Raw genomic sequence first — 22,186 nt, forward strand, 5'->3', positions numbered from 1 at the left:
ACATGCAGTTCATAAGGTCGGTTCACCGTTTTAAATACACCGTATGGTAGCTTACATTGTTGTTGCGGAATATCAACAGGCTACGTGACAGAAGACGAGTGCAGTCAGGGTACCCACAACCACAGACGCTCTAAATGCTGACTATACGAAACCACTGTGAACAAAAAATATAGCATGTAAGCAGCCTTCATAACAATAAACATGTAGACCAGAATACTGTTGACATTTATATTTTAATATGTTGTTGATGTTGCCGCTCATCACTACAGAAATAAAGACGGAGGGCCAGAGACAACTGCGGTTAGCTTCACATAGCGAGCAGACGCTCGGAAAATGTGCATTGTCGTTTTTAAAGTTAGTTACAGCTTGCAGGCAATTTTAGGCTTGTGTTGGTTTTAAATGCACTGTGAAATGTGAAGTGAACGTTTCGAACATGTAAATAATTATATATATATAAACATGGCCCCCGTTGTATGGTTGTGTTTACTGTATCATAATTTATTAATAAAGACTGTGACTGTGTCATTGTAGTATGAGGTTAGTCTCTTTTTTTCAAAGCAAAGACACTACACGACTACATATATTTGTTCTGCTTAGTGGTCTAACTGAAGGGTCCTCAGATAATGTGCTGTGTTAGTCCAGAGACTCTGTTATAAATTTATTGTCAACAAAATGGCAATGATCAAGTCTTAATTGGTTACTTAAAAGTCTCTGCATTGTCATAGCAATGTTGTTATGATGTGGTTGAGTGTTTTCAGCAAAGAGTGAATAGGCCCTGTCGATGGGCCCATCTGCAGTAAGAGTCTATGGACTGTGAGCACACACTGCAATGTGACAGTGGATAATGAATAATAAAAAAGGGGATAAATACCTGAAACACACGTGTGCACAAGCACAGCCCAACCTTAATATCTTTGTGGGGCCCCTCCTGTTTTTGTGGGGCCCTTCCATTCATATTAACCCCAACAATAGGTAAAGAATGCTAAACTGTGCCCAAACCAAAACAATCCCTAACCCTAACCTTTCAGTGAGGAAATGGTTTTACACTTTTAAGTCAAGTCAAGTCGAGTCAGCTTTGTTGACAATTTCTTTACATGCACTGGTCATACAAAGAATTGAAATCACGTTTCTTATAGACATACTTTACTTTCACCAGTAACAACAAAACTATCCCAGCAAAAAGGGACAAAACATGTGGGGTCCAGGATTTGGGCTCCACACGGGGCGAGAGCCCCAGCATGTGGGTGTGCTCCATTAGCAGTGGCCTCAAGAGCGTAGACACACACACACACACACACACACACACACACACAAATACATTGCTGCAGATATCTGTCCAACAACCGAAAATATTACAGCTAACAAAAACAACTTAGAAGCAACTTTCGCATGAATTAACATATTTATTCAGACAGCAGATGTTGAAAGCAATACAGACGTATATGGCAATGAACAATGTACAAAGTACTTTTGTGTTATGGTTAGAAATTACAAGGCACGGTGTCGTCTACTAATCTCCCCAAAAACATCCTCTGGTTCCTCTGGAAACGGTTTCTTCTTATTTCCTGTGTAAAAGACCACATTGTTGTCAAATAATATCAGGTTAATGATGCCAGGTTAAAATAGCAGCTTAATGTGGTAATACACTGTTGATATCTACTCCAACTATAGACAGTCAAATACACGACTATACTTACCATGACTTACTGCATAAGACCTACTCAACTGTTGTCGTGCAGGCACGTTAAACGGATAAATTGTCAAACAGACTAAAAGGCATCATGGTTGCACAGCTCCAGCAGTCAGTGAAAGCGAAGTGAAGTGAAAGCCCAACTGGGAAACTCCAACTCCCATTGTAATTGTGACACAGTACTCCACAGCACACAAGTGTTCACTGCACACAACGAAATTGCCCAATGGCGCCCCAAGGGAGCAGTCCAGCGGGACGGTACCATGCTCAGGGTACCTCAGTCATGGAGGACGATGGGGAGAGCACCAACTTGCCAGGTCGGGAGTCGAAACGGCAACCTTTGGGCTACAAGTCTGACGCCCTAACTGCTTACCCATGACTGCCCAGGTGGCTAGTAAGGCTATAGATATCAACCAATCAATTAATCAATCACTCAATCAGAGACATCATGTTATATTTTGCAAGCAATACACGTCCATATGTGGGGGGCTTTGCGTGCTGCGCCACAGTGCCCAGCCCCCCCACCCCCACCTTACTACTACTTTTCACACTAAACTGAAGTGATTTTTTAACTGCACCACTGTAGTTGTGATGGTAGAAACATAAGGCACCAAAACACCAAAAGCATGCAATATGAAAGAGCAAACAAACCTCCATATTATTTGGCTGTAGACCAACTCTGTAGTTTCCTCTACCCCACTGTGGAAAAGAAAAAAGAAGTACAGAGAGTATGACAGAGAACAAAATAATCAAGATATGAATTGGGCGTATTTCAAGCAGAAGTAGACGCATGTAGGCATGCAGATACACACACACACACACACAGACACACACACACACACACACACACAGACACACACACACATACACAGACACACACACACACACACACAGACCACATTCTAATTATACATACAGTAGGCCTATATGGAAAAAACAGTGCCTACATCATTAGAATAGTCACTGTCCTACGAATACACTTCATTGTTATTATAAATACATACATTTTAATGTGGCGTTCAGACCATTTGACAAATCTCACAAATTGTTCAGTCCCCACTAGGTTGTTGAGACACAAATGGGGAAGGCGTTAGTCTACTAGTGTTGATATCATTCATTGTTGCTTGTTTTTTTTAATGATTTTTTTGTCTTTTATGACTTTATTGATGACAGGATAGTTTGAGGGGTGGACAGGAAGCGAATGTGGAGAGAGATGGGGAGGGGTCGGCAAAGGACCCGGGCCGGGAATCGAATCCGGGTCGGCTGCATGGCACACGAGTACCCTACTGGTTGGCCACGGCAGGGCCAGGTGCTCAGTGATTTGGGTTACGTTAGTATATTTTTATTATATGGTTGTGACGTCATCGGTCGAATGCTCCATTCATTTCAACGGGGCTCCCCAACGTTCGCACGTCTGTTATTTTTCGATAACGGACGGGTTGGTCTATAACAGACCGCTGTCAATGGCAACAAGACTTTTCACTGCTAAAGCGACTTTTCAACAAGACTCTAATCAGCTGCTGTGATAGACAACACCTGTTGTCCTGGCTACCTAGCTGTTGCCTAGCGGTGTTCCACAACGGCACTGTTTTGTTTTGCGCAGCAACAGGAGAAGTCCAGTTTTTTGAACATTAAGGCCATTTTCTGAGTGGTCTGCAATGTTTTAGAGTCCCCCTCACCGTTTATTTCATGTTTGCTGCAGTCTCTGTTATTTGGCTGATTTGGATTTGATCTCAACCAGCTTTAGAATGGCCGTCTATGAGCACCTGTAACTCTGTTCTTAAAATCACCTTAAACATTTGTTTTCGAAAGTCTACAGCTCACAAAGTGGTTAGGGGTGTTCACTAGCAGTCCCTAACAAGTTTCAAGGCGAAGTATGGCTTCTGTCATTTTTTATTTGCCATTTTGTGAAAGAAAGTGAAAGTGAAACTTTATTTACAAATTGCTACATAAAACACACATAAAACATGACAGATGCCATATTTCGCTACAAAAATGGTTAAGGAACACCAGTGAATACTGCTGAACACTTGCTGAGTTGCATATTCTTGAAAACAAATGTTAAAGGTGATTTTAAGAACAGAGTTGCAGGTGCCCATAGACGGCCATTCTAAAGCTGGTTGAGATCAAATCCAAATCAGCCAAATAACAGAGACTGCAGTAATCATGAAATAAACGGTGAGGGGGACTCTAAAACATTGCAGACCACTCAGAAAATGGCCTTAATGTTCAAAAAACTGGACTTCTCCTTTAACATTAAATAGGCCTAAAGAAATGTCCCCGCCATGTGTGAATCATTTAAGTATATCCATATAATAAGCGGGTTAACTTTCGGCGAGTCGGTCGCTTTGTGGAATAGCAGCACTTCCGCTCCGCGTCGGGGTCTAAAGATTCTCTCTGTCGTGCTGCTATTCCACGGTAGCGACCTTCTCGCCGAACGTTAACCCTTACTTATCAGCCTACCTCCTACAGGCCTGGGGATCCTTTTCAGCTGTGAAAAGATAATGTGATTCATTATATAACCCCTGCACATGCAAAAACATTATTGACATTTTTTTTATGAGATTGATAAGGGCGTCACACACCTCTGTCTTTTGGTTTCAGGTCACTGTAGATCACTTCTGCTTGTGCCATTTCTGGGGTTTGCCTTGAAAAGACATCAGCGTACAGCGCAGGGCAGCAGAGACAGCAGCAAAGACAAGAACACTGTTCAAATGTAATATGTACCTACTGTTCATGTTCTGCACAAGGACAGGTGCGCTTTGTGTATGTTTCATGTATAGCTTTACTGGATCCCTGTGTGTGTATGTGCGTGCGTGCACGCATGTGTATGTGTGTGTGTGTGTGATTTTAGAAGAGAAAACAAAAAACACACACACTCAGTTCAATCATATCACGGTCAGCGGATGTAAAACACTGTGGACAAATGCTGCACATACCTTGTACAAGGCTCAGATTTCCTTTCATCTGTGGAAGTAAAGATAAGTATTTTATAGTATTGTTTTAGAAACATGAGTGTGGAGCCATCAAAATTAATTCTATTCATTTTGTACACCCTGGTACAGCTTGAAATCCATAAAAATATAATTATAATAAATTAAGTACACTACATGCACCTTTGTGAGGTTTTACATTTACAGTGCTGTATGTTGCATCTTGAGATTCCCTCATGCCCAAGGGCGGTTCAAGGGGTGGGCCGACGGGGCAATTACCCCTGGAGGGGGAGTCATGCGGGGTGCAAATCAGAGTAGGATCGCCGCTGCTCATCCCACTAATGGAAAGAAGAAATCAAGTGTTACACGCATGTCTATTTCTTGGCGGGTGAGATGATGGTAAAGAGCAGGGAAAATATTTGGTGAAAATAAATCCTCCTGTTAAAAAGTTATCACACAAACAATCAGCTATTTTGAAAGTGATCTTCAAAGCGTTGGACTCCAGATTTTAATCAGTTCATTACGGTATCATAGAGTGTTAGTGCACAAGATTTGGTGTAAATTGGCCTTGGCCGTGGCCCAAATGGCAAAGGTACCGTGCTGTTGTGCTGGGGACCAGGGTTTGATTCTGACCCAAGGTCATTTCCCCAATGCTCCCCCATCTCTCTCTCCCAGTAATTTCCTATCTCACACTCTCCTATCAAATAAAGACATAGAACACCCCCCCCCCCCTCCCTGTGTGTGCGTGTGTGCGTGCGTGCGTGCATGCGTGTGCGTTTTCAAATATACGTACCAACTTGGTAATTCAGCCATGCTTTGATCTGTATAGAACACAACATATTGGTTAAGTGTTTAACTGATATGTATCAATGACAGAAAAGGACATAATTTGGCATCTTTACCATGGGTATGAATTCCTTCACTGCAGATGATGTCTGTGGACCCAGCATGCACTGTTTGTCTAGGAGACATGAAAACGGTCTAAGTGTGCGACATACTGTTAAATTCTACTGATTAGATTCATATTTCACAGATTTTAGATCTCAAAAAACACAATATGAAAGGGTGATAGAATTATCATTGTCTTACCCCTGATTATTTGGTACCCCCTTTACACCTGCTGTAAAAGAGGAAGAAAATGGTTTCCATGTCGTCTCTCACTCACACACACACACACACAAATCGCACACAATGATTTATATTATGCTATGTTAATTATTGCATGTTTGACATGAATCAGCATATGGCTTTACTCACATTTTCTTCTGGATTCTCTGTACAACAAAGCAGCTACGCCAACCACACAAATCAAAATGAAAGGAATAACAATCAAAGGAAAGTTACTTTCAGAGGATCCACCTGGGAAGTATTTGAGAGCGAAAATTAGCTGTCATTTGAGGCGCTACAGTAGGTCTCAATCAAGGGCAGACATTAGTTTTAAAGCACCAGTAGTCTGAAACATAACTTAGTAATGTCCACCATTTGGCCTCTAGTAAAAAGAATGACTTCTAGTATAAGTTTGTTTGTTGACCACAAAGTAATGGGTTACTAAATGGGTTACTAGATGTTCTCAGCTATCAGTAACATGTAGCACAGATGGAACAGAATGGACTGAGATTTTACCAGAAAAACAGAGTAGCATTGGCACTGATCAAGCAATAGGGCCTACATGTATTATACGTTACCTATAACTTGTAATAAAGCAGACTCTGCATCCGTGCATCTGACATTAGGACTGGGATGTTTCCTTCTAGAGTACACACAGCTATAACTCCCAGAGTCTTTGGCAACAACTTTGTTGAGTGTAAAAGCGGCTCCGACATTTGTCTGAATGATCTCCATGCTGACTGCAGTTCCATCCTTACACAGGTACATGATCAAAGCACTCTGGGTTTTGGTCTCAGAAAACATACACTGGACCTCTACGTTATCTCCCTGAGATACTTCTTGTCTTCCCAAAGCAATGTGGCCTGCACCAAATTCTACAATAAAAAGGGGGAAAGTATGTTTTTAGTTTTGTCATATCAAGGTTCTGCAACAACTAACTGAATTGACTGAATTGAAGACAACTCTTTCTGCCTAAAGTAGAAAACACACCTTGAAAAAATAAAAAAAATCACACTACCTTTGACATCGATGGTGATGGACTTCTTTCTAACGGTGCAAACCTCAGGGAGTGCATGTCTAGTTTTCGACGATACACAACTGTAGTTTCCACTGTCAACTATACTAATATTTTGTAGCATGAATGCAGCGTCCTCCTTTACGACAATTTCCAACCTGATTCCGACTCCATCCTTGCAGAGGTACATGTGATGCATACCCGTACTTGTAGATATTTCATTTTTACACTTCAGCTCGACAGTGTCCCCCTCCAGTACTTCAGTGGCATTTGCATAAAACTCAGCCGGGCTGAAATCTGTGATTTGAGATAAAATACTATGAAACACTACCCTGCATCAATACATACATGTAATTACTCAAACTTCTTTGGTTTTATGTGCTGTCTGAGCTTATATGGTGAACAAGCTGAATAGACGAGCTGAAATAGTTTTACATACCATCCTCCAAGGACAGGAGAAAAGCACATGGCAGCACTTGGTAGAAAAAGAATGGACAAAATAGCAAATAAGAATTATGTACACAAAGTGTAATAATATTATCATCAAATGCTTATTGTAATTGTGGTTTGATTCAATAACTTGTATCGACAATACCTAATAACAAACTTAGAGGAACTGATTAAGGCCTGATATTTGAAAATGAGAAAATGAATACAGGCTCATGAGTGTTTAATTGGATAATGTATTGATCATTTTATGTTGGTTGTATGATGTGTTATATGCTGATGATACTCACCGATTATGATCAGAAGCTTCATCACTGGCAGGAGAACAATGTGGCTCTTGTGTCCAACCGCTGTACTGAATGACATCAAGTTAAAGTCACAGCAGCAGTAGTGCAGACAGGAAGCCTTGTGATTGTTGCACGCAAACAGCTGGTATGTTTTTTATGTCCTCTCAACCTCCCAATCTATCTATCATATCGATCTATCTATCTATTGCAAATATCAATCAATTAGCCTATGTATATTATAATTAGTAGATCAATGAACCAGCAGTATGGCTTCAGTTTATGAACTGCATAATCAGAATGCCTGAGCAAACCTGATGACACACGTAGGCGAAACAGGTTGTTCGTTCTGAATAAACGAGCATTAAGTTAAGAAAGTGTGCGGTAAACTTCTTTCTTTTGAAGTATTGAACACTCCTGCGTTTACCAGCACCTGGAAGCTGTGCATGGCTCTTTGAAATGTTGAACACTGTTATTCCAGTTAGCATGTACATAGCTAGGCTCTGCATAACTGCTGTGGTTGCAATGGTGTTTTAGATGCGACCAAACTCTTCCACGTTTCCCTTATACAGACACTTACATTGTCCATTACTAGGGGTGTAAATAATGTAAATAATGAACGATATGTATATCTTTCGTCATCTTACGATATTTAAGAGGTTCAAGGAAATAAGAATACTTAGAATTGACCAATCCACATGTAGCATGACTGGAGCATCAATCTTATGCTACAAGTGGATGAATTAGTATTATAAGTCGCATTTGCCATTGTCTCATGGCTTTTTAAATTATTTGACCTGATGTTGTAGATGACTTAATCATGAATCAAGGTGCACTCTGTAGGATGATAGCCCCTTCTATCAGCAGTGTGTAACAACCAGACTTTAAAATGTTAAATTAAGTATCTGTATTACCACAAAATAAATTAATTACACCGGGGTTCTAAGATGAAAGGACAACCGCAGATTGCACACCTGCTGCAAGTAGGTTAAGTTTAAAACCAAGGAGTCACACACCAAAGCTCACTTTAGTTGCGCAGCGCGCTATATTATTTACATTCAGTATGTTACTGGTTTCCCCAATCCCCTAGTCCACAAACCACAAGACAAAGGTCCACAGAAAGTCCCCCATTAAATAAATATCGGACGGCGCCGATTACCCCCGTGCCAACGCAAGTTTCACAGACCCATTTGGCTTCCTACAGTTCGTTCCCGAAGTAGGCTGCACGAAGTAATCCACAGGTCGGTGAAGTCAGAAAAAAGTAATCCACATGAAAAAGAGAAAAAAGAAGCAGTCGCGACAAAAAAGGAAAAATGAACTCGAGCTCACCGGTGTCTGTAGTCAGGGCCCTGAGACAGTAGTCCAATGCTTCCTCCTCACGCATCCAGGTGTTTGCGATGCTGGAAAGGAAGCTCGAAGCAGTGTGGCGGCTGGCGATTTCTCTGGCGCATAATTCCCCCAGCGAATCCAGCGTTTAGAACATTACACATTCCGCCACGACTTTCCCATGAAGGAGGCTGCAAGTTCAAACTCTGGCGCGCCTCGCTCGCCCAGCACACCGCTCCGACTAGCTCTCAGCTGATTCCCCCCCTAGCCAACCAAGCTTACCCATCTAAATAGATGTGCAGTGCAAGGCAGCGTGGGAAATCGAGTCCTTTTCAGACATACCCATATCCTACCCCCAAACGTACAGAGCATGATACACAAACCTATTGCAAAGGGATGAACATTACACCCTATACCTCATGAACCTTACATGGGCTTGCAATAGTTAAGTAACATTAACAGACAAATTTAAGTGACACCGGCAATTAATGTGACAATGTCACAAGTGCATCCCAGTTTTAGTTCATCTACCACAGAGTGTGAGCAAGTAAGATTTGATGCAAATCCATCCATCCCAAAGCAAATGCAACGTCAGGTTGCCATGACAAAGACAACCTGACGAGATGAGACAACATTTCTGGTTACGTCAACGGTCACTCAACATTCTTAAAATGGCTACATGAGATGTGTCTTGTGAACCAGGTACATGGGCTATATCCAAAGACATTTACATATGCGCCGGAATGGCAAAGCTGACAAGTTATATCATCGTACACTATTTCTTATAAATTAATATTCTTCGCCCTATGTGGCCTTTGGCCCAAAGTAATTGCCCACCCCTGGTGTAATACTCTGCAATTGATGGCATGAAACTAGATGTTGATCAGGTACTCAATTAGGACCAGTTAAATGTTAACTTTTTACATCTCTGACTGTCAGTGCTTACTAAAAGTGATGGTTCGGAGTAGATGGTTACAGGCTAGTCTCAGATGACGGAAGTAATGTAGCAGAAAAGCTATTCAGCTTGTGTTGATAATACACTTCTGGACTAATTACAAACTTCCCAATGCTTTGTTTTGTGAGTACAGACCATATATGTACTTCTGTAGAAGTTTGGTGTCATGACATGGGATTTTTGTGGGGTAAGTGTTTGGAGATACTGCCAGGATCCATTCACGCTCTTGCCAAGCTATTCAAAATAACCATAGAATAACTCGGTAACTCTGTTGTTGTAAGCCCAAGCCAGAAAACACGTCAGGTGGACTACTGGATGGGTGTCACGGTTCAAATGGCATTAGGGTGAATCTTCCCCGAACCGTCACTTTAAGTCACTATAATACAAAAATAGAATCAGTACTCCATCCAACACCCTTATAAAAATTGTATGCTGCCATATAACTGCACAAAATACATTGAGGAACCCAGGAATAACAATTCCAGCACAATTTTATTCACATTTACATTAATCACTTTAATTAACCATATACAAATGGAATTGGCTAAAATAACACAAATAACACAAAAAAACATTGAAAAGAAAGAACAAGAAAAAAAGAATTTCAGTCAGGAAACATTGCAATTTCTATTTACTTCTTCTATCCACATTGCATTTATATTGATCACGGCACAAAGATTGTAAGGATGGTTTGCCACAGGTCACAGGTGTGTGTGTGTGTGTGTGTGTGTGTGTGTGTGTGTGTGTGTGTGTGTGTGTGTGTGTGTGTGTGTGTGTGTTTGTTTGTTTGTGTGTGTGTGTGTGTGTGTGTGTGTGTGTGTGTTTGTTTGTTTGTTTGTGTGTGTGTGTGTTTCTGTATGTGTGTTCCTCTGTGTGTGTGTGTGTGTGTGTGTGTGTGTGTGTGTGTGTGTGTGTGTGTGTGTGTGTGTGTGTGTGTGTGTGTGTGTGTGTTTCTGTGTGTGTGAGACGTGACTTCATAGGATTAGCTGCTGATGTCCAGTGCAGTGTGAATCATTTGCACCCTGATTTCTGATTTCACTGCCTGGGGGGTGTCCTTGCTTTTCCTCGCATCTAAAATCATGAAGACAGAGTAAGGAATTGTAATGTGTTAAGACATTACCGCTGCTATAGACTTGCTGTCATCAGTATTACAATGACGATGTTATTATACACTTGTATTCCTAAAGACTCTGTGTAATGTCAAAGTATTGTAGTACTATGATAGTAAAGTATTTTCACCGACTAGTGCAGTACCCTGTGTGCATTAGGCTACCATACTACACATATTAGTCACTAATCAACTTACTACAGTAATTAAATATGCATCACCATCTGCATCTGACTACTGTGAGGGTACACTCTAAGAAGGAATGTGTCATTTTTGACACATTTATTGTGTTAAGGTGATTTTAACACATAGTGTGTGGAATATGACACAACGTGTGTATTATTCAGTTAAAATGCTGTGTTTGACACATCTTGTGTACAGAATTGCAGATTAATAATTCTTATCATAAATATATTTTAATTTTACAATGTAGCCAAAAACTCATTTTGGTTTGAATGGTTTGAATATTACACAAACATAGTTTTTATTTCTTTGATTCCTTGTTCTTACACTATTATAACCCCTTTCTTACACACTAACAATTGACACAAAATGTGTTGTCCCTGAGCACACACATTCAAATGTGTTTTCCCTGAGCACACACATTTTGTGTCATTTCTGACAGTACTTTTTAAAGTGTAATACTGGCTACAAGAGCTACTGAGAAGAAGAAGAAAAACAACAAAAACATCAAGAACAAGATGATGATGGGGACGAGGAGGAGGATGAAGATGATAAAGAAAAAGATGATGATGGTGATTATGATGATGGAACAATGAAGACCTCTCTTACCTTCCTTGTTCCACGAGAAAAAGCCACGATAACCACCACTGCTATGAGCACCCCAGCTGAGTACAAGAGCCGGAAGACGTTCACCCACCACTGGTGAACAGCCATCTCAGGTGGACCTGGTGAAGTCCAATCAGATCATAGAGTATCCATTAAGCTCTTGAAAAGTATCTATAACATTTAGCTCAAGAGTATTTATTACAAAACAAAAGTTGTTATTTCATCCTGTTAAAACTGTATTAGGTTGTATGAGAGGGATATTTTTTCAAGACAATGTTATTTGAAAGAAAAATCCATATAGGCTACATTATAAATATCTATAGAACAGAAGATGTTGCAGTCCTTAATGAATTAACGGTAATGCGTCACCTGTGACATAGATGATAGCTGCATTTTCATTTGTTGCTCTCACACTTGTAAAGGGATGCCTCTTTACTGAGTACACACAACTGTAACGGCCTGAGTCTTCCTTTGTGAATTGTGTGACCGTAAAATGTGCTGTGCCATTGTCTTGAACCGGTTCTGTATGAACTCCAATTCCATCCTTGCAAAGATACATGAACAAAGTTTTCTGGTGTTCTGTCCTCAAAACAATGCAGTCAAACTCCCCACGGCCCCCCTCGGATACAACAGGGTTCCTAATACAAATTTGACCCACACCAAAATCTACAACAAAGAGGGAAAAGCAGACATATCACATCAACATCCTTACGTAAAAAGATCTTGATTTCAACCCAACTGTATATGACTTATATGTTACAGTACCTTTGACTTGGATGATTATGAAGTTGTTTACAGTGGTTGTCACTTCATTGACTGGATGTTTCGTTTTTGAGTAGACACAACTGTAATTCCCGCTGTCATTCTTGTGAACATTTGGTAGTTCGAATATAACAGCCTCTTTTGAGACCATTGATATCCCGATTCCAACACCATTCTTGCAGAGGTACATGTGTAGCTCTCCAGCATAGCTCTCATTTCTTAGGGGAATGACACACCTAAGTTCCAGAGTTGCCCCTTCCCACAATTCAAGAGATGTTGAAGAAATTTCAGCAGGCCTAAAGTCTAAATGTAAAAAGATTTGATGCAAGACATTGACAAACTCAATTCAAGACTACACTGAGTGTAAAAAGTAACATTCTATGGTGATGCTCCATGCTGTATATACAGATGTGTCAAAACTAAAAGTACTTTTGTGGTGTAATTACACCAGTAGCACATGACATTACATAGCTGTTACACCATTTACTCCATCGTACTTAATGAGATAGACTGTGTTGTTACTGAAAAACACTGAAAACCTAACAAGGACCCAGCACAAACTTGATCCAACCAGTGCAGAGGTAGCTGATCACAAGACAAGTACAAGGGTCTACTGGTTAATCAGATAAGTTGCTTGTGTTGGAAGGAAACTGTATTTCTTTTTTTTACTTTTACTTTTACTTTTGACACCTCTGTGTATATATTAATATAACTTAGACAATTTCTCAGAATGATATGAATGCATTAGCAGACAAACGGACAATTAAATGAACAGTGGTATAAACACAGCAAAAGCATGTACAAAAATAACAACATGCAATATCAATATGCCTTTCCCCTAAAATGACATTGAAGTAAATAATATGTGTAGTATATACTCAAAAAGTGTCCTAAAAATACCTTTGACATGGATGAAGATGGAGTTACCAACAGCAGTTACTTTCCAAGGTTGATGTCTGTGTTTTGAGTAAACACAACTGTAGCTTCCAGAATCATCTTTGTCGACATTCTCTAGCACAAAGATAGTCTCTTGTGTATCTGTGAGCACATCCATCTTGATTCCAGCTCCGTTCTTGCAGAGGTACATATGTAGCTCACCGCTGTGGTCGTCATTATTTTGGAAAATGGCACACCTCAGCTCCAGAGTTTGTCCATCCCACACTTCAGTATCACTTGAAAAGATTTCAGCAGGACTAAAATCTAAAATTTGAATGAAAACATTGACATTTTGCTGCATCAACTGTGTAAAATACCACAAAATACTGTATATAGCCTAATGTAGATGTATAATTCAAGCTTTCTTGATCCATGCTGGACAAATTGATATTAACTGAAGGTGCGATGGATGACTAAAATTCATACATACCAGCCTCAGAAGTGAGCTCAAAGACACATTGTAATAAGACTGTGAAAGAAGAGATTTACATATTTCATCTCACATGTCTCATGCAGCCATTGTTGTGTACTGGGACCAAAAAACTCTTTTTCTTGTATGACACCAAACAATGTTGATTGTATTATAAACATTTGTAGCTATAACCGTGTAACATAATTTAGTGCTATAAGTTACTGTGTATATATGTTGGCTATACTCACCGACTATAGTGAGCAGATGATTCATTGCTGGGTGAGAGCTGAAGAGAAGAGTAATGTGGCTCTTGTGCTCAACCAACTAAATCTGAATGGCATCAGGTCACAGGTCACAGCCTACAGACAGGAAGTCATGTTTAGAAAATAAGTCTTAAAACAGGAACACTTGTGAAAAGCACTAACCTTATTGCATAATGAAGAATTCATGAATTGAGTTCAGAGTAATTTTAATTGATAATTGTTTTAGAGAGAATTAAATAGTAACATCAGTTACTGGGCGTTACTGAACAAAAGGGGATGGTTAGGGTAAGGAGGACGAGGGGCTACATGTCCCCAAAATTCTAAATGGTGCTTAAGTATGAGGTTCCCTTCTGGCAATATATCAGAAATATACTGCAGGTCTCACATCGTCACTAAAAGTTTGTATACACTATTTTACCTTGCACTTACACATGCACTTTGCACAATCATTTTTATTTGCATGTGTGAGAAAAATGTAGGCCTATAAAATTATTGTATGTATACACTTGTCAGGACACAGAGGCAGGAAACCAGATTAGAAGTAATTCAGGTCGTTTAATCTGCTGGTGAGTGGCAGATTGGTGATTGGATGATTGGGAAATGGGGTTGGATAATTGGGCAATCAGTAAACAGGGGAATTAGATTGAGAGATTGAAGGAGCTGAGTGACAGGGGGGGCGTGGCTGGCTGGGAACCTGGTGGGAACGTGACAACACTCTAGTGACATGATTTATTGCCTATGAGTTACCCCATACCAGAGATGGTTGCTACTTGTTAGAAAATATCTCTGCTCATACTTAAGTACTACTTAGGCTTCAGCACTACCAGGCCCGTTGCGTTAAGGTACGCAATGTAGGCAGTTGCCTAGGGCCCCCGAGTAGGTGGGGCCCCCAAGGACGACAGGTTATGGACCCAACAGCAACGACGATTTGAAATAGCTTTATAATAAGGCAATGAAGGGCTCTGCTGCGAGGGAAGCAACAGCGCCTCCCTAATGCCCCCTGCTCGAGGGGGCCCCCCTTCCAATAGGTTTGCATCAGCGACAGCGACGTGAAAATGTCAATTGCCAAAAGGTGCAACGACAAATGTAGTCAAAGTACCCCTATCTCGAGGGGGCCCCCCTTCCAATTTGTACAACCGTCAAATGCAGCGCAAATACAAACTGAAGATGAAGCGACATAATCTCTCACTGGATGTTGCGCAGACGCCAGTTTATATTACATTTTTGGCTCAAGACAGTTGCTTTTAAAATAAAAGTTAATCTTGAAGGCGACATATTAGGCTACTCTCTGTACTGCAACCAAACTGTCCCAGGCCAGTTGACATCGCACAGACAGCAAGATGTTTCATTTAGGCTACAGTGTTATGTTTTCAAAAACATCCGTGAAGGATTATCCATGTGCTGTAACAAGCACTGGGCAAACGTCGATTGTTCCATAACGCATCTTTTTTCGACACGGAACTGTTTTGAATGTGGACAAACGCAAGAAGAAACGAATGAACAATGTGCATATGCATATGCATATGACCAATATTTCGGATAACACGAGTCACACAAGTGCGCTGGGATAGCTAGCCTACATTGTAGCCCACTTTCTTGCTATTATATGGATTACACATTGGAATTTGGGACCATGATTCTGGAAACTTGTGGATTACAGTGAGAGGTTGGGATACATTCTGCGGTCAAGACAACTCAAGGTAAGGGCACCGGGGTATTGGTCCCCTATAATTGACACAGCTGTCAACCACGGAGTAACGTGGTTGTTCAGTGATCCTTGGTCGCTACAGAGTAGCCTATTTGTGTGTGCTGCGGTACTACCGGTACTAACAACTTTGGATTGTATTTTCAAATGCGTGGTGGATGCAATACGAAAAAAAATCTCGTCGGGGAGACCCCCCCCCTGGCTTGGTTAGAATTCTTGCTACCAATATCACATCCCCCCAAACCCCCCACTGTGCCTGCTCATTCGTTTTTCAGCCTTGAGTTTCTGGACTAGGCCTATTGTTTTATGAGTCAATAGTTGGTTTTGCACAAATGGAGCACCCTTGGTTAGATTTTAAAAGTGGTTGGAAAGATTAGACCTTTCTTTATTTGTGATTGGCAATGCAGATCATGATTTTCGTGGTAGGGTCAAAAAATCTGACTGGGCCATATAGGCATACTCTCATGTGAGACAGGCCAGGTTAAACTGAACATTCAATTAGCCTACTTCATGAGCGGAGCCTACTGAATGGAATGGGCTATATTTGCCCAGGTCTTTCTTCATAAAGTTTCATAAAATGAACTGTAGGGACTAGTTATCATACTAGATTGCATTTCCTCACAGGAAATGCTGGTGTAGGCTTGCTCTTTATGCATTCATTGCCCTTCATGCATGTGTTGCCCTGCCACAACACTGTCTATAAGGTGACTTCTTGTTTGTTCCATTAGATTTCTATGGTTTCTGTGACATTGTGTTGTAATGGTAGGCTATGTGACAATGACTGAAGTGCCATCCAAAAATTGTCTGGCCCCTCCGAAACCCGAAACAGAAGTTCTGGCGCGGCTACCCTGTGGCCGTGGCTACACCCCCCCCCCCCCCCCCCCGCCCCCCCGCTTACANAAAAAAAAAAAACCTAGGGCCCCGACAACCCCTTTGCCTAGGGCCCCCAAAATCCTAGAAACGGGCCTCAGCACTACTTAATGTTTTTGGGAAACACAACCCAAACCTGAAATAATCAAAATGTATTGTTTCCCACCACTGGAAGATCTGAAATGTTCTTGATAGCGGGCCTGTCTAGAATAACTGAGTAGTGACATTTTGTGCAGCTTCACACCACATATGGAGAAGTTTGTGGTCGATATGTCTGTCAAGCAGAGCTGCGACCCCATTACAATGCAATACAATATCGCCTCTACATATGAGTTAAGGTTAAATACTTGTCCTCAGGGCTGGACCCGGTTCCAAAAATGGCCCAGGCATTTTTGGCATAGGCCGGCCCCTAAGATCATTTTCATACTATATTTTGAGTGGCTGAATCCACTGTCTATTGATGATGGAGCAATGGGCCTCCCCCTCTAATTTGTGGCCCAATCCCCATGAAAACAACAACAGTATCAGCCCCTGAGGACTGTCAGCCCACCGGTAAAATGCCCTGTATGTGAGATGACCAGTCCAGCCCTGTCCTTATGCGGCCACAACCACATCGAAACTTGCCACCCAGCCCCCCTTGCGTAGCAGGGTTGGAGACTTCATGTCATCAGCATCCTTGAATTCTCAGAGGGAACTGCGTTTGCAGGATTCAATCTAGCCCTATCAGTACTAGCAACCCCATCAAAATAATCAAGTTCAGATGACAAATTGTTATGATTTGGTCTTTTATTTTTAAATGTTTTTTATCTTGTTTTTGTACTGCTGTTGTACCTCACTGAACTTGGCTCACATTCATATTTAGTCCAATTTGATCATATTTAACCAAATATGATTCGGGTGTATAATGAAAACAACCATCAAGTGAATTGATTTATTTGACTTTTATTGCATTTAAGTCAGATATTTAATGTGTATGTTGAGCACTTCATTATCAATTTTGATTTTCCTTTCTTCATTCTGGCAGCAGCTTGGGTCCAGGTGGATTCCTTTTCCTGTTTCAGATCTTCATTGGATGCTTCCATACAAAAAAAGAATTTCACACATTTTGACTGTATTAAAATTAAGCAATAGAGCTTTCACTGATTCAAGTATTTCATTAAATACAGTTTTTGGTGATTGATATTGAAATAGCAATGGTGATGTAAAGATATTTAGAATGACCTGGGTATGTTATGTTTTGCTGTGTTGTGCTTTTTCCAGAAATGAGAATCCACCAGATGCAACAGCAATAGAGCTTTCACTGATTCAAGTATTTCATTAAATACAGTTTTTGGTGATTGATATTGAAATAGCAATGGTGATGTAAAGATATTTAGAATGACCTGGGTATGTTATGTTTTGCTGTGTTGTGCTTTTTCCAGAAATGAGAATCCACCAGAACAGCCACAGCTGCCATGACAACTCCAGCTGAACACACCAGTCTGAAGACGTTCACCCACCACTGATGGACCTCCATCACTGCAGAATCTGGTAAAATAAAACATCCAATCACATATTTTAGATTTAAGATTTGAAAAAGTAATCAATGGCTGATGTGAATTTATGAGTTTTTAGCAAGTGGTTTTTAGGAACCAGAATACATAGGATACTTAAAATGCTAAAATACAGAACAGTGTACTAATAGATTGAATTGTTAAAAAAAAATCCAAATGGCATACAGCAGTGTTTACAATAAGTTACCTATTACTTCCATGAAAGCAGAGTTTGTGTCTGTGCATCTGACATTACTGTAGGTCTGGGATATTTTTGTCTTGAGTACATGCAGCTTTAATTGCCAGAGTCTTCGGCTCTGACTTGTGTGAGTGTAAAATGGGCTGTGCTTGAAATTGCCTGAACGAAATCCATGTTGAATGCAGTTCCATCCTTACAAAGGTACATGTTCAAAGCACTCTGGGTTTTGGTTTCAACAGCCATACACTGGACCGCCACACTATCTCCCTGAGATACGGTTTGGTTCCTTAGAACAATGCGGCCTGCACCAAACTCTACAACAAAAGGGAAAAAATGTGTGTTTGCCTGTCACATCAACAGGCTTTGAAATGAAGAATGTTCCTCGTGCCCAAGAAAAATTGTACATAAACAAACAAAAAAATACCTTTGACATGCATGGTGATGGATATGCCACAAACAGTGCAAACGTCAGGGAGTGGATGTCTACTTTTCGAGTAGACACAACTATAGTTTCCAGCATCATCTTTATTAACATCTGTTAGCTTAAATACAGTGTATTTCTTTGAGAGCTTTGCCATCCTGATTTCGACTCCATCCTTGCAGAGGTACATGTGTAGCTCATCATCATGTGACTCATTTACATCGAAAATGACACATTTTAGTTCCATAGAGTCCCCTTCGATGACTTCAGTCACTCTTGAGAAAATTTCAGCAGGGCTTACATCTAGAGAGCATACAAAAATATGTGCTCCTTCACAACCTTCCATACAAATTTTTAATTGATGTGCAAATGTAAACGATTTAAATGTACATACCAGTCTCTGATGACAAGTTAAAAGCACATGTACATCCTTTGTTGAAGACCAGGCCTTAACAAGAAGTTTACTTAGGATCACTCATCATTACACAATGTGTTGTTATAATCGACAATTGCTTTATTGTAGATTTATTCTGGGTATGTGATTTGTATTAGCAACATGACAAATATGGAAAGTTCAGCTTACTCCCCACTGGATATTCTATGAATTATTTTAAGTTGATGATATGAAACTGAATGTGCTGTTGTTGATGTGTGTTGATTATACTCACCAATTATAGTGATCAGAAGCTTCATCGCCGAGTGGAGGATAATGTGAATCTACGGTTTAACTAATCCTGAATTACATCAGGTCACAGTCATTCCTACAGACCCGAAGTAGATTTTAAAAACTAACTTTGCAGTCTGCTAGAATTGTGAAAAGCACTGACTTCGTTTTGCCTGAGGAGCCTTTCAAATGGTTAAGAACTTGCTCAGTCAGTATGACCTCCAAACTCCAAACCTCCTTCTCCATCAGCGTTTTTTTTTCTCTCCCTACTCAAGCCCTCACGCTCCACCTCTAAAATGTACAGCACAGCACGCAGCACACACAGGGTGTATATATATATATATACAGTATGTATTCAACAACAGTAAAATGAATGTGAAAATGTGTATGTGAAAGCACTTTTTGGTCAACTGTATGGTTGTGATATTGTGCTAAGCATATCTTATATATCTTGATTGGTTGATTGATAGATTGACTTATTGCTGGTGATACATCCCTGTTTCTTTATATATTTTTATGCAGCATGTGATTTCTACTTGCCCTATTTTCTTCTTTGGGGACACAAGTTCATTTTATCTTCTCTAATATCTGACCATATTTAACCGATATGATACGCTACTTCTGCATTTACAGCCCTGCAGTACTCAGTGATAGAGGTATGTAATTAAACAGGCCAAATATGATTATTTATTTTTTATTTGCATTGCACTTCATTGAGATCAAAAGAAGGTGTTTGGGTTCAGTATTCCTGTTGACTTCTTTCTCTTCATTCTGGCAGCGTCTGTGGTCCCATGGAGGTGGAATTGTCGTCATCCCGTTTTGGATCTTCGTTAGGGGTTTCCCTGTGCAACGCTTGGGGAAAAACAAACAAAAAAGGTCTGAGTTTTACACATTACTAATCAATTAATCAATAATAATTCACTGATGCACTTGTTTCATCAAATGCAACAATGTGAAATACATTCATTTAGTGAGATTCAGATTATAGTATTTGCTGACTGATATTGAAATAGCAATGACTATGGGTGTGGCTAGGGCCATTTTAGATTAATTTCCTTAATGTTCTTCAAATAATAAATGTATTTACAAAGCATTTGATAGCGTGCTCATGTTTGTAATGCTCATTCTCCATTATGCTCCTGGGGCTACGCCCCCCTCCCTGATTTTGGGAACCTAGCCCCAATAACAATGTGGCAATTCAGAGTAACCTGGTTACCTTTCTTGCTCCAGACATAAGAATCCACGAGAGCAGCCACCGCTGCCATGACAACTCCAGCTGAACACGCCAGTCTGAAGACGTTCACCCACCATGTCCGACTACGTCCGCCCACGTCCAAATCTGGCTGAGTAAAATCTGTCCGAGTAAAATCTGATGCAAGATATTAGCCATTTCCATATTGTAGGGCCTCCATTATACAGTATGTCAAAAGATGTGTTTTGTTGTTTAGAAGTGTGACACACTCTTACTGTAGACCTACCTTCAACTTGGATGAGGACGGGGTTGTCACTTATTGAACAAACAGTGACCGGGGGGTCATACTTGCTAAATGAGTACACACAGGTGTAATTGCCTGAATGTTCCTTCTTGATTTGTTCCAATGTAAACTGGACACCTTCTTTTCCCTGAACCACATTCTTGACGACTCCCACGCCATTCTTGCAAAGGTATATGTGCAACGCTGGTCTATTGTTCGTGACAGTGCCAGTACAAGCGAGACTGACACTGTCACCCTCAAATATGACACTGTTTGTCACATGGATTTTGCCCGAAAGAAATTCTGAAAAATGGGCACATAAAAATATGAAGGATCCGTTTCTAAGTGATGAATTATTGATTTCATTTATCAGGAGGAGTCAAATGAAGAGTAGCCAAATTAGGTGTACCTTTGACTTGAATGAAGACGTGTTTCTGACCAATAGTTGTAATTTCGTGGGCTACAAGTCTGCCTTCTGAATACACACAACTGTAGTTTCCCGTGTCCTCTTGCGTCACTTGTGAAAGCTTGAAGTCCACTCCATTTGAACCTGAAAATTTCTCCATCCTGACTCCAATGCCATTCTTGCACAGGTACATGAATCGTACACCGACATGCTTATCCGTCTTAAAAGTCATGCACTTTAATTCCACATCATCACCTGCCAATTGCTCTGTTCCTGGTGCAAAGATATCTGCACGTTTTAAATCTGAGATATGACAGGGGAAACAAATTTAAACTGAATATTCGCAACATAGATTATACTGTATTGATGCATACAAGTATGAGTGTGTAAATCCCATGTAACACTGAAGATAATGAAGTAAGTTAATGCAAACATACCTGTCTCAAAAGAGGTGCCCAATACACATGAAATGACTTTGTTAAAGAATAGAAGTGATAAGGATTAAAATCAGATGATTTTTAGTTAGGCTAGGTTTCATGTTTACTGTGACACAGAATTCACTCATCAGAAAGTTACGTCAGAAATGTAATCTATGTGTACATTTGATGTTACAATATCTTGGTATGTATCCTTGAACTTGCTAAACATTTCACAGTACATCATAAAACATGTACGTACCTAAAGTAAAGAGCCAAAATCCCTTCATTTGCATGATAAATGAGCAATGAGACACTCTCTTGACGCTGCTACGATCAGTAAGAAAGCTGTTTCAAATGTGGCCATTAATAGCTGTGATGGGGTAACCATCACTAGGGTTGTGGGTGTGTTCTGACTGTCACACCAACGAGCCTGGCTCTTTGGTGTAGCGGTCAGAGCCCGTTTACTAC

General features: G+C 40.4%; 2 protein-coding genes and 1 long non-coding RNA gene across 3 annotated transcripts; all 3 read right to left on the minus strand.

The window, feature by feature from the left end:
- Nucleotides 1-1,421: 1,421 nt before the first annotated feature.
- On the minus strand, nt 1,422-4,185 carry LOC134440487 (uncharacterized). The gene is made up of 3 exons (XR_010032970.1): nt 4,154-4,185; nt 2,342-2,389; nt 1,422-1,565 (listed from the first exon to the last, which is right to left on the minus strand). It is a non-coding gene; the product is annotated as an uncharacterized LOC134440487 (long non-coding RNA).
- An 82-nt stretch (nt 4,186-4,267) lies between these two features.
- On the minus strand, nt 4,268-19,447 carry LOC134439921 (immunoglobulin superfamily member 1-like). Its single transcript, XM_063189846.1, has 12 exons — nt 19,423-19,447; nt 18,531-18,647; nt 13,317-13,616; nt 12,420-12,719; nt 12,024-12,320; nt 11,658-11,773; nt 6,550-6,605; nt 5,526-5,584; nt 5,417-5,444; nt 4,807-4,961; nt 4,630-4,657; nt 4,268-4,337 (listed from the first exon to the last, which is right to left on the minus strand). The coding sequence occupies exons 1-12, from the start codon at nt 19,445-19,447 to the stop codon at nt 4,268-4,270; spliced, it is 1,551 nt and encodes a 516-aa protein (XP_063045916.1).
- A 674-nt stretch (nt 19,448-20,121) lies between these two features.
- LOC134439922 (uncharacterized) lies at nt 20,122-21,492 on the minus strand. The gene is made up of 4 exons (XM_063189847.1): nt 21,303-21,492; nt 20,897-21,196; nt 20,635-20,787; nt 20,122-20,270 (listed from the first exon to the last, which is right to left on the minus strand). The coding sequence occupies exons 1-4, from the start codon at nt 21,490-21,492 to the stop codon at nt 20,185-20,187; spliced, it is 729 nt and encodes a 242-aa protein (XP_063045917.1). The 3' UTR covers nt 20,122-20,184.
- Between the last annotated feature and the right edge of the window lie 694 nt (nt 21,493-22,186).

Source organism: Engraulis encrasicolus, chromosome 23 (assembly GCF_034702125.1).
Source record: "Engraulis encrasicolus isolate BLACKSEA-1 chromosome 23, IST_EnEncr_1.0, whole genome shotgun sequence".
Lineage (NCBI taxonomy): Eukaryota > Metazoa > Chordata > Actinopteri > Clupeiformes > Engraulidae > Engraulis > Engraulis encrasicolus.